This window comes from Electrophorus electricus, chromosome 21 (genome assembly GCF_013358815.1).
Source record: "Electrophorus electricus isolate fEleEle1 chromosome 21, fEleEle1.pri, whole genome shotgun sequence".
Taxonomy (NCBI): domain Eukaryota; kingdom Metazoa; phylum Chordata; class Actinopteri; order Gymnotiformes; family Gymnotidae; genus Electrophorus; species Electrophorus electricus.
In genome coordinates this window covers 14,068,356-14,085,518 of record NC_049555.1, presented here as the reverse complement: position 1 = coordinate 14,085,518, position 17,163 = coordinate 14,068,356, and the positions used below count along the sequence as shown (strand labels likewise).

General features: G+C 45.1%; 2 protein-coding genes across 4 annotated transcripts in view; both read left to right on the top strand.

Annotated features, from left to right (window-relative positions):
• The first annotated feature begins 787 nt into the window (after nucleotides 1-787).
• Nucleotides 788-11,681, top strand: cars1 (cysteinyl-tRNA synthetase 1). Of its 3 annotated transcripts, none has more exons than XM_035521083.1 (23): nucleotides 788-895; nucleotides 1,610-1,815; nucleotides 2,436-2,527; nucleotides 2,830-2,918; nucleotides 3,375-3,471; nucleotides 4,151-4,249; nucleotides 4,562-4,711; nucleotides 5,029-5,169; nucleotides 5,467-5,555; nucleotides 5,684-5,805; nucleotides 6,044-6,156; nucleotides 6,422-6,550; nucleotides 6,710-6,839; nucleotides 7,028-7,131; nucleotides 7,247-7,344; nucleotides 7,500-7,689; nucleotides 8,019-8,087; nucleotides 8,469-8,550; nucleotides 8,647-8,727; nucleotides 9,195-9,262; nucleotides 9,904-9,963; nucleotides 10,115-10,198; nucleotides 10,390-10,518. In XM_035521083.1, the coding sequence occupies exons 4-23, from the start codon at nucleotides 2,905-2,907 to the stop codon at nucleotides 10,516-10,518; spliced, it is 2,049 nt and encodes a 682-aa protein (XP_035376976.1). In that variant the 5' UTR covers nucleotides 788-895; nucleotides 1,610-1,815; nucleotides 2,436-2,527; nucleotides 2,830-2,904. The 3 variants fall into 3 exon arrangements, with proteins under 3 accessions (XP_035376976.1, XP_026874470.2, XP_026874468.2); XM_027018667.2 differs by having other exon boundaries at nucleotides 874-895; nucleotides 1,579-1,815; nucleotides 10,390-11,681; XM_027018669.2 differs by lacking the exon at nucleotides 1,610-1,815 and having other exon boundaries at nucleotides 829-895.
• Nucleotides 11,682-11,948: 267 nt separating this feature from the next.
• The window catches only part of fhod1 (formin homology 2 domain containing 1), a 38,257-nt gene continuing 33,042 nt past the window's right edge, over nucleotides 11,949-17,163 (top strand). Inside the window, 3 exon segments of the mRNA XM_035520699.1 lie at nucleotides 11,949-12,287; nucleotides 13,405-13,511; nucleotides 15,577-15,641. Of these exon segments, the coding sequence (XP_035376592.1) occupies nucleotides 12,123-12,287; nucleotides 13,405-13,511; nucleotides 15,577-15,641 (337 nt within the window). The 5' untranslated portion in view covers nucleotides 11,949-12,122.

The following is a 17,163-nucleotide window of genomic DNA, read 5'->3' as shown; positions in this document are numbered from 1 at the left end:
CGCATGTTGACATTACAGGAGCTGGGGTCGGCGTGGCTTGACAGTGCAGGCCCCAGACCTCAACACCACCCCTGACTCCACCAACACCATCAGCTCCAGCTGTACTGATGCTGTCATGTCCAACAATGCCCAAGAATTATCAATCACCCAATGGGACAGGAAACAAGAGGAAATAAAACAGCTTTTAGTGTAGAGAGAGCAGATACAGATGCCAATTGAATTGTTTAAAGCAGAAATTGAAGCGAAAACTAGACACTTAAAATCTAAGCAGAAAAGAAGAGAATTGAGCTTGAGAAATATAAATTAAATTCAGAAATATTTCAAATGTCAGAGGTTTAATATTAAAATATTATTTAATATAATAAAAATAAATTATTTTAATTTTCCTTTTATTACAAATATAATGTTTTGTGAGAATTGGGAATAGAACAGTTATGGATAATAATCTTATTTCAATATGTATTCTTTTAAACATGTTCAGTATAGTATTAAACAATTGGCCAGCTAATTACTTGGCCCAGTTGAATAATTCACAATTTGATGTCCTGTCTGTTACATATTTTATTATGGAAAAATTGGCATGCATATATATATATATATATATATATATATATATATATTAAGTAACATATGTTGCGGCCTTTGTAAAATTATTAATTTAAAATAAATTACTTTTATTTTGAAATCAATGCAAGGCTAAAGATACCAGGAAGAAACGCTTCACAAGGCAGAACTATTGGCGGAAACTCTGTTCCGTATGTCTGATCTGCAGGTCATGTGCACAGTCCTGTTCTGTGGTCAATGATTTAGAAATCACACAGTCTTTGGTTTACGGACACGTTACTGTTGCATCAGATACTGGGCTACCGAAAAATGGCAGGCGCAGGAGAACAAGGTATGTAATCTCTGTTAAATCCACAATTATTTGAATAGTTAAAACGGTGTGTGCGTCCAGATTACATTGCCGTTAGGTCTGCAAGGTTATTTTCTTTACAGCGGCATAAACCAAAATCAAAGTGTCTACATACTAAGATGTCAGGTCTGATAATGGCAGGGCAGCTGCATCCTAACTAAGGTTTCATGTCTGATAATGCCAGCTACATCTCGCATGGGCAGCTGCATCCGTTATTGCGAACATGCCTCGGTGCTGCTGTTCCTTTTAAACGCTGATATTCCCAGTCACTACGCAGCTCGCCTGTCACTGGACTGCCCCACCAGCCGACTGATCGATTACCCAGTTTAATGAACCTGAAACCTGGAAGGTTTTAGACGATCGCTGCTTTGATCAGAAGCTGAATGATAACTAGCCAGCTATGTATCCCATGCTGACTAATTTGCAGAAAGAAAGCACACATACTTGTCAGGTCAAGTCGAGGCTCTGTTGCGACTGAGCCATTACTGTTACTCTGTGAGGCTGGACATTGATATCCCCTGAAACCTGCCCTCAACCCCTCACAACGCCATCAGCATCTTGTTTCTGTTCCCCACAGAAGCGGCTGAGGTCTTTCTGCTGTCTGCGGATGTGTGTGTGTGTGTGTGTGTGTGTGTGTGTGTGTGCGCTCCCTCTTGTCTTCCCAGCCTTTGATTATGGCTTCCTGCTGTGTATAAGGGAGGACGTGCGCAGGTTAGAGGCCTTGAACGAGTACTTGTGCAGCCGTAGCTACCTGGCCGGCTACGCACCGTCGCGCGCCGACGAGGAAGCGTTTGCGCTTCTCCGCGGGCCCCCTGACCGGCGACACGCGCACGCCCTGCGCTGGTACAAGCACATAGCCGCCCTCCAGACCCAAACGAGCAGCCAGGCGCCAGACGCCAGCAGTGAGTAGCGAGAGGGAGAGAGAGACCGACTGCCCCCACTCTGAGGCTGATGTAGCATGTGTGCAGCCTGCAGCAGAGTGTGGATGGTGGTTGGTGTGTCGATTCTGGACCGAGCTGGGCAGGGAACACTGCTTTGAGGGCAGTGCTTCCTGTTTTTGCTGTTGTAGTAGTGTGGGTCTCAATTGTACACGATTGGCTGGAGTCCAGCTGCTTTCTGTAAATGAGGTGAAAGTGTGTGAAGCTGCTTTGTGGAAATAACGCTGGCTCACGCTGCTAGCTGCTGTGCACACACTGTTCTGCGACAGTCAGCCAACACGCCATCTTTGCCGCTTTACGTTTCCTGTCAGTCTGTGGCATACCACCTCTCTACACCACGCTTCCCTGACCTTTCTTTGCACGTGTCTGAGTTTGTGAGGGACTGGACACATCTCATCTCCACCACTGCCATCATCCGTGTACCATAATCAACATGGGTGCTGGAGATGAAGGTCTCGCTGTCCCCTCCATAACCACGGCCATTTATTCACCATAACAGAAATGGACATTTAGACATAAAATGCATAACTCTAATATAAGTGAATGAATGATTTAATTAATAACTGATGCACTTTGCCCTGCAGCGAAAGGCAAACGTCTCCAGCCTCACTGGTCTCCTCCAGATGGGACAGAACAGCCAAAACTCAGACTGTACAACAGCCTGACTCGGACCAAGGTGTGTCCACACATATCTGCTCTCTCCGCTCTGCTGCCCTTGGTACCAGTGGTGCCCCATAGTGTGCGTGGGTGTGTGCGGGTGTGACCATGCAGTAGTCAAGTGTAAACAAATATTTAAAGGTCTTATAGTGCTCTAAATAGTTCCTATAAATGTTATACTTTTTAGGGTAAAGTTTTATGTGTTGGGCATACTACAGTATAATCATATTTCAGTATTTATCTTCATATCATCTCATGTCTGGTCAGCAGTGAGTGACTTGGCACCTTTCTCTACATGCTGTGGTGTTTGCTGTTTTTTAGGAGGTGTTTATCCCGCAGCATAGCAACAGAGTGCTGTGGTACTGCTGTGGCCCCACAGTCTATGATGCGTCACACATGGGCCATGCCAGGTAAAGTCCTCTGTGAATGTTCCAGATCTGTGCGTTTGCCTTAATCCACCATGCTCCTCTACACCAGTCTGTGTTGCACTCTTTGTCATGGTCGTATAGGAATGCTGTATTGCTCAGTGTAAGGTTTAACGCATCCACTCTGCCCTGTAAACCCACGCGGATGCTTTGGTGGATATATCTAAAGGTTTGTTTTGGTGTATGAAAGAGAAAGTAGAAAACGCTCATCTGTTGCAGCTCAATTTCACTTTTGCTTGCGTAGTCGTTTCCCTAAAAGAGATAATTGAAAGTACCAGAGAGAGATTATTGAAAGTACCACTTGCTCAGTTGTCTTACAAAAACCTTTTGTACCACATTTTGGGAGCCAGAACAAAGTTTTTAAATGAAATTCACACAAGATTGTTAGCAAGTCCGTGTGGCAGTCCTTTACCCATGAGGCGGTTTCCTGTCCCCTTCCAGATCCTACATTTCTTTTGACATCCTTCGAAGAATTCTGATGGACTATTTTAAATATGATGTCTTCTACTGCATGAACATCACTGACATTGATGATAAGGTTTGATGACTACAGTGGTGAGAAGGTACTGGACTAGTAATCAGAAGGTTGCCAGTTCAAGTCTCGGTGCTGTCAGGTTGCCACTGTTGAGCCCCTGAACAAAACCCTTAACCCTCAGGTGCTCAAGTTGTGTTCAGACGGAATTGTAAGTTGTTTTTGATAAAAGCATCAGCTTTAAATGTAAATTCTAGATTTGCATACTGACTATATTATTTAAAAGAAATCCTCCTTTGGCCTACAAACAATCAAAAGTCAGTCGACATCTACAATTAAGCTTTCCATTTGTTTGTAACCTGACCCAGCTTTACGAGTGCATAATTGTTACGAGTGCATAATTTACAAGTGCATAATTGTTGTGGCTTCTAGCTTCATTATTTGCTCAGTGCTGATCTCAAATACACAAACATTTGCAGCATTTATCTGATGCTTTTATCCCCAAAAAAGTAACTTTTTAAATTTATGACTGAACACAACTTTAGTAATTGAGGGTTAAGGGTCTTGTTCAGGGGCCCAACAGTGGCAACTTGGCAGTGGTTGGACTTGAACCAGCAACCTTCCAATTAAAGTCAAGTACCTTAACCACTGAACCACAAAACACCCGACAATCTTATCTTGAGAAGCAAAAATACAGAGTTTGGACAAGAACGTCCTAACGTGCGATGATCGCTGCTCTCTTTAGATCATTAAGCGTGCCAGACAGACTCACCTGCTGGAGCAGTACAGAGCGAAGAAACCCAGTGCCACTCAGATACTGCAGGACGTCTTATCCGCACGAGAGGTGAGTGTCCGAACTCGGCCGATTGGATTGCCTGTCAGAGGCTGCCTGGTTTATCATGTGAATGTTTATTTGTTTTGGAAACTTTTAATAGCGTCAGACTGTGGAAATGAATTTCCTGTGGTTTCTGATATCTAGCAGCTGTCACGGTTATCATATGTGGAACTTCATCACACTACAGTAGCTGTAGACAGAATGAGACAGTCGTATAGTAACAGTGATCAGTCATTAATAAACTTTTTCAGTATCAGTATGCGTGTGTTTAGTTTTGAGAGCTCATGAATTATTTTTTTTGTTGTTGTTGTGGTGTTCTAGCCTTTCAAAGCCAAGCTTGCGGAGACCACAGACCCAGATAAGAAGCAGATGTTTGAACGACTGGACACGGCCGTGACGACTGCGCTGACTCCCCTACAGGGGGCAGCGCAGAGCGGCACTGTAGACGCTACCATCCAGAGTCAGGCTCAGGTATGTGTGTGATCTTAGCCTGCTTGTGACTTGGTCTTAGTAGGAATGCAGTGAACTGTTTCTTTAACTTTAACTTTTACTTGGTACCCATGTTTCTATACGTTGTTTACTACTCTCAGTATGCAGTTTATATTGTGTCCATGTCAGAATACTGCTTAAAGGTGTACGCAGTTTATTTATCATCTCGTTTTTCCTTGCCACTGTTGCACTTGGCTTGGACTCGGACATCTTTACAACAGTTGCTGTCACAAAGCCGCTTTAAAGAGCGCTGTATAAATAAATTTGACTTGACGTGATGTTGATTTTGTATCTGTTAGGTTTTACTTGAAGAAGCCAAGGACCTTTTGGCTGAGTGGTTGGATTCCCAGTTTGGCAGCCAAGTAACAGAAAACTCAATTTTCTCACTGTTGCCAAAATACTGGGAAGGGGAGTTTCACAAAGACATGGATGCCCTCAATGTGAGCACTGTATTGTTTATATTTAAGGAAATGTTTACTGTTTGCACTTTTAGGCTTGTGGTATAAGGCAGAATAGATTTCCTGTTTGTTTTTGATTGGCTGGCAGAGAGAGGTTTGCGTCAAATGTCTGTATTGGCATTTACCGTGGGACTTTTAAGTTTGATGTCTTGATCTTTTATGTTTGATGTATCAATCTTTAGTGTTTAATGTAATGATTTTTTTGCTTCTGAAGAGGTTGTGGCAGCTAGATGGAATGATGTAACAATCGGTTGCTTAGTGACATTACTTGATTGACAGGTTCTCCCTCCTGATGTACTCACACGGGTCAGTGAGTACGTGCCAGAGATTGTGGAGTTTGTAAAGAAAATAGTCAACAATGGATATGGGTTTGTATAGTGCTGTTTTTCAAGAGAACGTACTGTGCTTTTAATGCATGTTAAATACCCACGATACCTTCCCACAGTGCCTGCGCATTCCAACGTGTGAAATACGGTTGTCTTTCTAACCTGTGCAGGTATGAGTCCAACGGGTCGGTGTATTTTGACACTGTGAAGTTTGACACCAGTTCAGGACACGCATACGCTAAACTGGTCCCTGAGGCGGTGGGGGATCAGAAAGCCCTGCAGGAGGGGGAAGGTGAAATATGTGTACTGGCCATTATGGAATATGTCATACATGAAAGTGTACAATTTAGGGGAACTTTTGTTTTGTCTTTTTTGTCTCTGGAAGGTTCTGGAAACTTTGTCTACAAATTTTTAATATGTCTACATCTTTCACTACAGTACACAGCCGTAGAATCTCCATTTGGTGTATATATAACGTATTACTGTAGTGGACAGTGCTAATGATTTGATTACGTCTTTCTGTTCTGTAGGTGATCTGAGCATCTCGGCAGACCGTCTGAGTGAGAAGCGTTCTCAGAATGACTTTGCCCTGTGGAAGGCCTCCAAACCCGGGGAGCCGTCCTGGGAATCTCCCTGGGGGAAGGTGAGGGGAGATGGGGTCGGGGGAGGTGCGGAAAGGTCGTGGAAGGGAGGTGGGTGGAGGTGAGGGGGAAGTTAAGGGGAGGTGGGTGGAGGCCACATACAGTGCCATACTGCTGAAACATCTGGTGTTTGGTGACATTACAGTACACCGGCACTGACTTCTGTCTTACACCAGTGAGTGATACCAGTTCGTTCGTGTTTCCTTACCAAGACTTGGGCTCAGTAGAATGCCGTCTAAGGTGTGGCGCTCTTGCTGTGTTTGAAAGGGACGTCCCGGGTGGCACATCGAGTGCTCCGCCATGGCTGGGTCCATTCTGGGGTCGTCCATGGACATACACGGAGGAGGGTTTGATCTGCGGTTCCCTCACCATGACAACGAGCTAGCACAGTCTGAGGTGCAGTGACAGTCCTCTCTGGGCTCATCACACTCATGAAATACAGCGTCCTTTAACAAGACCTGCTTGTGTAGTTTTGTTCGTTGTAGTCTGCTGTGGATGGATTGTGGTGTCCTGTGTGTTTGCTGACTTGCTGGGTTGGATCTGATGTCTCCGCAGGCCTATTTTGAGAACGACCACTGGGTGCGCTATTTCTTACACACGGGTCACCTGACCATCGCTGGCTGCAAAATGTCAAAGTCTCTGAAGAACTTCATCACCATCAAAGATGCTCTGGCCCGTCACACAGGTACTGGTTCTGTAGACGCCCCCTGGCCAGTCTCACAGGTACAGGTTCTCCAGCTGTCCTGCTTGCCGAGCAGGTCACGTCCTGAGCAGGGCCGTTTTCTGACTCCATAGCTGGGCTGAAGTTCCCCGGACGAGGGTAGCTCGGAGGGTGCCGTGCTCTACAGAAACGTGTCTTGTCTCTCTCCACAGCACGGCAGCTACGTTTGGCCTTTCTCATGCACTCGTGGAAGGACACGCTTGACTATTCCATCAACACCATGGAGTCTGCCATTCAGTACGAGAAGTTCATGAACGTGAGTGACCTCACCGTCAGCGTCTGCATGGTCGCACACATAATGGTCCTGGCGTGACTCTGCATCGGTGCCTGTCTTTGTGTCTGTGTCTGAATGGATTCCTCTCTGCCAATAGGAGTTCTTCCTCAATGTTAAGGACATCCTGAGGACCCCCACTGACTTTACGGGTCAGTTTGAGAAGTGGGCGGTGGAGGAGGTTGAACTCAATAAGAGGTGACTTCTTGGACATTACCACACACACACACACACACACACACACACATACATCAAATAGTGCATCTAAACCCAGAAACTCTTATCTTTAGTTACTTAGGATTTGTTTCTTGGATTTTGAAGTAGATTTAACTGCGTTTGTGTTCGGTGTGTAGTTTCTACGAGAAGAAAGAGGCCGTTCACGAGGCTCTGTGTGACAACATCGACACGCGCTCAGCTCTGGAGGAGATGCGAACTCTGGTGGGTCAGAGCAACAGCTACATGGCAACCAGGAAGGCCGCAAAACTGCTGCCCAATCGCGTGTTGCTGCAGAGCATCGCCCGCTACCTGACCCACATGTTCCAGGTGAGTCTGCACGGGTCGTCCAAAACACGACACGACGTTGTCGAAAGAAAGGAGAACAGGTGGCACTGAAATGAACACTGAGGACTCTGGGAAGACATGTGGTCAGGGTAATTACACTTTTGATGATGTCAAGTTGTCTGGTTATGTGAAGTGCAAAATTTCAAATGAACATGTTAACATTACTTTTGTGTGTTGAATGGAACTTCTAGTGTTCCTAACACACATTACTGAGCATGACAGCAACCACCCAGATCAGCAGAATGGAGACACTGGCTCCGCCCCACACATGCTCAGTGAAGCTGCTTTTTTTTTTTGTGCTTTTTGTATAGACATTTGGAGCAATTGAGGGAACAGAACCTATTGGATTCCCTGTTGGAACAAATGGCCAAAATGTTGATGTAAGTACATTTACAGTATTTATTTGATGCTTTTATCCAAAGCGACTTACAATTCTGACTGAACACAACTTGAGTAATAAGGGTTTTGCTCAGGGGCCCAACAGTGGCAGCCTGGTAGTGGTGGGACTTGAACTGGCAACCTTTAGAGTACTGGTCCAGTACCTTCACCAGTGAGCTACCAGTGGCCATTTCTAAGTAAAAGAAATCAAGTCTTCTTCGTAATTTTAAAATAGTTATTGCATAATCTGCTCTTGATTACTGCCTGCAGGAGTAATACAATTTATGCTGTTGTTCAATTCATAGCGGATCTTTAGAATTCAGCCTAACTGATTTTATTTGCATGAAGTGTAAGAGTGCGACCTCCTCTGAACTGTTCTGCAGCTGGAAAGCACAGTCATGCCCTATTTAAACGTGCTGGCGGACTTCAGAGAGGGTGTCCGAAAAATCGCAAGGGAACAAAAAGGTAAAGCTAACGTCCGCACACCATAAACAGAGACGCTTATCGGAACGTTGACGGGAGAGAGGAACGGATTTGTCCCTCCGTGATTTTGTCTGACAGTGACAGAAGTGCTCCAGTTGTGCGATACCGTCCGGGATGACGTTCTCCCAGAGCTAGGAGTCCGAATGGAGGATCACGAAGGTAAACTGGTGCTCACACTATTAATCACTAAAGAATTTCCAGTTACTAAGCCGCTGTTTTATTTTACTTTCCCAGCAACCTGGCACAAATATTAGCGTTTTAATGTAAAATTACTTTTCCACAATTTTATGATGTTCAGCGCTGCCAGTAGGATTTTGTCCAGTTTAAATGAGACTTTGGTTCCTTTTCTCAGGGAGGTACTTAAATAACTGAACCCTGTGCACCACATGAAATCTGTGTAGAGAGCTGATAAATGATGAAGCAAAACGAAGCACTTATCCTCTCCTCCTCCGTGCTCCCCGAGAAAATAAGTGCTTACATTTTTGGCTTCTGGAAACTGGCCTTCCCAGCCATACCTCACTGCACTGGTTTCTATGAATTCCGAGTTCATACTGCATAACTCTGTTTGAACCGGTGGGCTGATTTAAGGGGTGATGTGTTTCGTCTGCTGGTGTTTGTCGTTTAAGGTCTGCGTACCGTGTTGAAGCTCGTAGACAGAGAGACTCTGCTGAAGGAGAGAGAAGAAAAGAAAATGGTAATTTCCACTTTGTGGTTCTGAGACATCTGATCTCAATCCAGATCTTTTACTTTATGTGGGAATTGCACTACATGTTTACATTTATGTTGTTTTATGCAAATAGTCTTTGATGTTGAATTTCGGTCCGTTAGTCCACTGTGTCTAAGATCAGCTGCCAGTACTCCCCTGCTCTGGTAAAGCAACTGATGGCGTTCCCAAATAGGAAGTTTTTTTCCTTAGCATCCTACAACACCTGGATGATCACAGAAGCACAGGGGTGTTTTTGTTTTTGTGTTTTTGCGTAACCTATGAGTACACAATTGGCCGAAAGTTGCAACTGTAGTTTATTATACCATGGTAATTAATCATCAAGATATCAGTGTAATGGATATTAATTATAGCGCAAAGGACACATTCGATGAAACATGGCTGAGGTCAGGAAAACCGCACCCGAGGCTTTGGCGTTTGGGGAGTGGAGCAGGGCTCACCTTACAGGCTCCTGTAATTCTAGTTCTGAATTACAGTTTCAGAAGTAAATACACTAATTTAACTGCCTGTTTTTGTTCCAGCATGCTGTAAATTTGCTTTCCGTGTATCAGTAATTTGTGTTCTTTAATGGAGATAATTGATAAATTGGTCATAAATCATTTTGTTAACAGCTGGAGGAGGAAAAGAAGAAAAAGAAGGAGAAAGCTCTGAGGAAGAAGCGTGACGAGGAGGTGAGACACGCTGGCAACCCGCCGGCACGCCGCTTTCTTACTGCACATGTGAAGACACCCGACCTCAGCCAGTGCACCTTATTTGGACGAATGGCCAACCTGGTGCAGATATCTAGTAGTTCTGTTGTTTAACACTTTTCTGATGTCATAGATGGCAAAACAGGCAAAGATGAAGGTTCCTCCTAGTGAGATGTTCCGCTCAGAAACAGAGAAGTATTCCAGCTTCGATGACACGGTAACATAGTCTCTCTCTCTCTCTGTCTCTGTCTGTCTCTCTCTCTCTCTCTCTCTCTCTCTCTCTCTCTCTCCTTTTTCTTTCAGTGAAATGTTGCAGAAATCATGACCAGTTCAAATGTAAATTGTCTTTGCATCTCCGCACTGTTCAGAAATCCTTATGCCATCCCTTGTCTCTCAATTTATACACAGGGTTTCCCTACACGTGATGCGGAAGGGAAGGAAATTAGCAAGGGACAGGCAAAAAAACTGCGTAAGCTGTATGAAGCACAGGAAAAGCTGTACAATGAGTACCTCCAGTCAAACCAGAACGGAAGCTGAGATCGCCCGGGGCCTCTGGGGCTGTCAGCCCACAGTGTCTGCTCCACCATCGTCCTGCCGTGATTGTTGACTGTTTGACAACAAGAATTTCAGACCGTTTATGGGTCTGGGTGCAAACCATGGCATCTTTCATTCTCTTAAATAAGATAGGAAAGAGAGGCTGTATTCTTTTCTTTTTTAGGGTTTGAAAACATTGCTTTGGAGATATGAATACATGTTTGATGATGAGATCTAGGTTTTCAGCTTTAAAGCTGAAAATAGTTGAAGGATTCTAACAGTATCTATTGAATTGAATAGAAATATTAATCAGACATTAATTATAATGGGACATAAAGATTTTCTCCACAGCAATGTTTGGTACAGTTTTCAATAAAACTGAATAATTTCACCAGCATAATAACGACAGATATGATTCCTTTTATATCTTATATAATTTGAAAATTATGACAGATGCTTGAAGAAGTTCCGTGGAACTTAAATTCCAACAAATAAATAAATGATTGAATGAATGAAAACAAAAACTAAAGTTTGATCTGGACATTTCTTAGTGTGTGGCCTGATTGGGTCACAGGTTTTAAAGATCAAGTATATAGCATAGGACTTTGATAGGTGTCATCATTGAAAATACATTTTTTTGCAAATTTCATGAAAAAAAAAGAATAATAGAGGAAGGACTTTAAAATAAATTGAAAACTTTAAAGTGAAACGCCTTCGAGTGACGTATCAGGAAATAGTGTTCTTAACTATAAACCATTACCAACAAGGACTTAATTGGCCTCTAGCAGGCCAGGTCTTCAGAAAAGGCCTTACAAACGTCAGGAATACGGGGCTGCTTACCTAGAAATGACAGTTTATTAAAGCAAGTGTTTAGTGGACACGTGCCACTCTCTGTCTTTATCTTGTTTACCATAAATGTAATCCTCAAGCTCCAGAAAACACTTGTATAATGTATATGGAAATACTAAGAATGAAACAGCTGAACGTCCAGTTGTCGGTTGTGTGTTAAGGATGTTAAATTGTGTTCTTGGATCTTTGCCACTTTGGAAGATGTACTGTCATGACCTTTGTTATTGTAACTATATTGGGAACATTTATAAAGTGTGATTTATTTCCAGTCTGTCGGATCGTTTATCACAATAAAATTGTAAAACATTTTAGTCACATTCACACTTATTGTCCCATTTCTTAGGATTTGCGACCAACATTAATGGGCTATTTGTATAAAGATCCTTTTGTAAATGTGGAGCTAGATCAGAGTACAGATACCGTAGCATTTGATTTCCTTGTTATAAACGTTATCAAAACTAAGTCCAACAGCATTACTAAAGCCATGCAGGAGCACGCGGACCGGGACCTAAACCCAAGGAGGCGGCACGCGCTCTGCGCGTGGCCAGGGTCCGGGCTGCGCGCGCCTTTTTAATGCTTCGCGAGGAGGCGGCGCTCTTGCAGGCTGCTGAATGGTGCAGGACTTTATCCTCAGCTGGTCATTACTGACGCTGAGCGGCCGGGCGAGGACCTTTATGGGTTTGTAACACACGGTAGAAAACAGACCTACTCATCTCTCTTTCGCTTCCCGTTGGCGCCGGACTTGCCCGGTCGGAGACATGGCCACAGTAACGTGCCGAGTTCAATATCTGGAGGACACGGACCCGTTTTTGTGTACGAACTTCCCCGAGCCCAGGAGACCTCCGCAGCACGAGTTTAACGAGCATCTACCCCTCAGCGAACAAATCGCGGGGGTCCACAAACTGCTCCAGGCACCTCTGAAGGTAAGGCAGGTCTCACCTGTGCACACGGGCGGGCGCAGCGGGGACGTCTGCGGAAATCCTGATCCTTGTTCACTCCAACACGGTTACTGGTCTTACAAAGCTGAAAGGTTTTACTGGCTCGAACGTCGCTAGCGCTGCTACTAGACGCTTGGTTAGTTTAGTCCAGTCCAGGACCAGTCCTGTATCGGTCCACGGGACTTCCGTGACCTGACGGCTGGCTCTGGCGCATGTGCCACACCGTGTCAGAGACGTTCGGCCGGTTTGGTTAAACGAGGCTGATGGAGGATTGTTTTCATATGACTTCTCATAGCAAGAATGGAGTGAGGAAGAACGGAACATTCCTGGCCGACTCAAATCCCTTCGGAGAGGGGACATTCCAAGTCTGATTCCCTCATTACACATTATAATCAGATAAAGATTCCCAATGTGGGAATGAAGGCTGTCTGCCTCCTCTTTCACTGACCGTGAGGGTTTATGTCGGAACGGACACTGAAATCAGGGAAACGCATTAGCGTGAGGACGGAGGAACTGGAAGAGGGCTCCCCTACGATGGCACATGAGCGCACCAAGTTGCACAAGTGGGGGAAAACGCCTGATGCAGCCCTTCTCTCGAGCGTGTCTGTGTGCGCGCATGTACGTCTGTCCGTGCATTCGCGCGCGTTCTAGGAAAGCGCTCCAGCCGTTTGCCAATTTGTCTCGATGCTTTCGGAAAGGGTGGATCTGCATGAAGGCGATAAGGCCAACAGGAACGGTACCCCCCCGACGACTGTTTTGACTGGATAATGATGGCAACAAAACCAGTTCTCGTTAGTTAAGATATTATGTCCCTTCTTTCAGGCGGCATTTGTGGTATTGTTTTGTAGAATAGAAATAACCCATTTTTCATGCGTGGTAGTCTAAATGGTCTTCATGTTTAAACCGGAATGTTTCCAGAACGCTGTCGAATATCTCTAATTGACAGATTTTCCCACACCCGTGTGCCATGCTTGTGTAAATGGTATGCAGTGCAATTTCACTTTCATAACTTGGGTAGTGCAGATCCCAAAGGAGGCATTCATTTTCTCATGAGGACCTGTGTGTGTGTGTGTGTGTGTGTGCTCTCCTCTCTCCTCCTCAGTTAGAGGAATGTGCCCTACAGGTGTCTCCTAATGGATATTATCTGGACCTGGACACCTCCCTAGCAGAGCAGAAAGATGAACTGGAACAGTTCTACAGAGATGTAGCGTAAGGATACACTCTTCACACTCCTTACACTCTATAATGGATCATTGTCTCTCCCTGCCTGCCTGTCTGTTCTTCAGTGTGCCCTTTTGTGTGCTATTTAGGTGTGAAAACATAAAGGACACGTTTGGGGGGGATTTATGCAACAGTTGGGAAAGGGCCCGTCTTCCAGCTGGTGGTTTATAATGACTGTGGTACTCCAAACATGCACCCGTACACGCAATACTGGTGAGGGAGGGGCGCTCTGGGCTCAGGACATGGAAGCGGAGGGGTTCTTATGACTCACCCTTACTGAAGGAATGTGGCACAAGCATGCTGGTTACTTTTACAAGTCATCCCTGGAAAGAGTTCCTTTAAACACACAAAACACTTGGTAACGCTTGGCAATAAGCAAAAGTAACACACATTGACATCATGTCTGTCTTTTTGATCAGACTAAGCACAGTTACTTTAAGGCCAAATTATTTTTCTGGAAATTTTAATTGGACATGAAGGGAAATGTGTATTTGTGGAAGGCAGGATTGGTCATTGTTGGTGTAGAGGACTGTGATGCATCGTGCGCATGTGAACGGTCAGAATTTATCACCGTATCTGTAGTGGCTCCCAACACATTATAGACAAGAAAAGTATTCTGAGAATTAGAGAACCTGACTGGTTGCATTCAGCCACAGACATCCCTCTGTTGGGCAGAGCTGAACAGAAGATGTAGGCATGATGGAATTCCTGCATTTGTTCATATATACACATGTACAGTACAATGAAACGCTTCTCTTTGCATATTCCAGCTTCTTTGCAAGCTGGAGTCAGAGTGCAGGGTTGGGGGTCATTGTGCAGCACCCCTACTGCGGAGAGGTTATAGGTCAGACAGTGACTGCATGGCAGAGCCGGAGTTTGAACCCACAGCCTTCCTATTGAAGGCACAGTCCCATCCACTAGACTGCCTCTGAATATAAGACTCCAGAAATGAATACAGCATAATCTTGAGAATTTCTTTACAATGCTACAGCTATGAGGGGGAAAATGTGAATTTAGAACATTCTGGAAACTCAGCGATATTTCAGTGAAGTCTGTGGGGCTTGGGCCCAAGTTTAGGGGTGTAATTCTGAATGTTTGACAGCGGTTTATCACAAAGTGTCTACTCTAGATGAAAGGATGGCGTGGTGTGACTGTGATGAGCCCCTGAGCCGGTTAAAGATCAGCATGCGTTGTTTTGACCACTGTTGGTTTTATTTTTATTAATGGAGTGTGTTAATCCTGTCCTGCTGTGTAGTCTGGCCTTAAGACCCACCCCAGAATGCCACTCGGCAACAACTGGATTTTCCCAACGTATGCACGCGTGGTGTGTTCCTGCGTGTGGGTGTCCTGAGTGTGACCGCTAATGAAAACGCTGATGTCACCCTCGATGCAACGCAAATCCGATTTGAATATCCGAGTTGCTGCATGTTCCCTGCCCGCCAACAAAGGCCCTTTTCTTTTCTGTCTCCACGTAACCCCTTTCCCGAGGAAGCTGCGCTTCACACTCGCCACCGAAATCCAAGTCTGGGTTTTCTGCTGTGAAAGTGGACGGCAGAGACCAGGCAGTCAAATGAGCAAAAAATGGTAGCAGGAGAAGGAGAAACAAACCCCTCCGAAAGTGAGTGATGTCATCGTTGCCGGTGCCCTGGAAGGCGCGTTTAGAGACTGTTGTTGTGCAATCTTGTTTTCTTTGGTGCAGTAGTAAGAATACTGAGCTGTAAGATGGTCTGAATTTAGCAGCTGACTCATGTGGTGCATAGTTTCCATGTCTGTGCTATGGCCTTGTGCCGCCGTGACGTTCCATACCATAATCCCTGTGTGTGTGTGTGTGTGTGTGTGTGTGTGAGATCATTAAGTTGCTTTGTATGCCCTCACATCTTCACCACCATGGAGTCCGGAGGTGGGGAGATGACGGCCATGGGTGACTCGTGACCGTTGACCCTGATTGAGCCACACACAATCTCAGAAGTATTTGTTTAATAGATTACCAACAAGTGACCACATTCACAATCTACTGACATGTTTCTGTCTGTCTCTCTCTGTCTGCCTGCAGAATAGGCAAAAAGCCAATCTTCGTTCTGCGTACCCAGCTGTCTGTGCGTGTCCACTCTATACTAGGTAAGTCTGTCTGCTTTTCCCCCCACAACTCAAACGCTGTTATGGTCTGCTGAAAGGGGAGGATGTCCTGACCCTAATCGCATCACAGCGCCTCGGGGGGGCGGGTCTGGTGGTTAGTGGTAAAATTATATAATTTGTTTCCCTCTTTGAGTTATCTTTGACAGTGTTCCCACCTTACCCTCATCTGCAGTCGGTGCATCATTGGTCATGTTTCTATTCAAGTGGCATTTTAAGTTTTTTATGAAAATTGCCTTAGTGCTTAAAATTATATCGAAATGGAAATTGTTGGTAATTTTACAAACAACTTATTATTAACCAATACTTTTAAGCATAAAGCAGTTTTTGCAAAAAGTCACTAGAATGGAAAGGAGATGGTTGTCTTGTGGGGAGCTTTTATTTTGCAAAGTGACGGACTGTGTTTCTGGACTCAGTATGATGACATATTTGACATGCATCTTTAACCATCTGGACTGACACCGCAGTGATCCAGTACTGCAGTGTGACTGAGTGCCATGTTTAGGGTCGCGCATGGTCTCTGATTTGACCTTTGCTTCTAAATGTGGTGATGGTGTCATGATGGCATTGGGAATGTGCCCTCAACCTGCCCCCGCCTGTGAGGGGCAGGGGTGGGACCCCGGATGGGGGTGCAGGGGTGTGACGTGTACAGCGTCACTTTGTGGAGGAGAGGGCAGATTGGTAGACACCGTCACTCAGAAGTGTAAGTGTTCTGACTGCCATGTCTGATCTGACTCTATGGTCTGGAGCTCGGAGCAGATATTTCTCACCAAGAAGACTGGAAATGAGGCCCCGGTCTAGGGTTAGGGTACGAGGCCCCGGTCTAGGGTTAGGGTACGTCGTCTGCCCTCTGCTTTTGCTACCCATGGGCAAACACTTTTGAAGCAATGCAGCAATAAAGCACCCTGAGTGGCAAGAACAGGTGGACTGGGTTGAGGAGTCCTTAACCTGGAAGAAACCCTTTATCAAGCAGTGCGAGTTGGCAGTTCAGTGTCAAATATGTCTCTCATCATAGGCTTTTACTGTTGGGTTATGGGTGAGGAAGACGCTGTTTGTGTGGTTGAGGGTGTTGGGGTGTGTGTGCGGTGGGGGGAGGGGTTTAACCTGTGATGGGATCAAAATGTCTGGCTATTGCTAGTATTTCATCTTTCTTACAGCTAAGCAGAAGAAGAAGACACTCTATATCGAACACAGTAGGCATCTCAACCTGCTGTTCACACTCACAGCAGACCACAACTCTCCCTATACGCTAAATACAACCTGTCCCAACGACGCACACATTCTAATAAGGACCGGATCGGGTTCAAATAATCCCTGGACGAGCCACTACATGTTGTTATGTGGTCTGTTTTGGAGGCAATATAACCGGGATGTAACACTCCTAAGGTGTGCGTGCGTGTGTGAAGTTACTAAGGATGAGGCTGACACCAGTTACTTCTGCATTTGTATTGATTTACTTATACAAACAGTAGAAACAGACGTCGACATGGCTCATGCTTGAAGGAAT

Coding starts and splice junctions, on each gene's coding strand:
- cars1 (XM_027018667.2), top strand. CDS start 874: ATGGCAGGCGCAGGAGAACAAG. Junction 2,528..2,829: donor ACAGCCTGACTCGGACCAAG/GTGTGTCCACAC, acceptor GCTGTTTTTTAG/GAGGTGTTTATCCCGCAGCA. Junction 2,919..3,374: donor TCACACATGGGCCATGCCAG/GTAAAGTCCTCT, acceptor GTCCCCTTCCAG/ATCCTACATTTCTTTTGACA.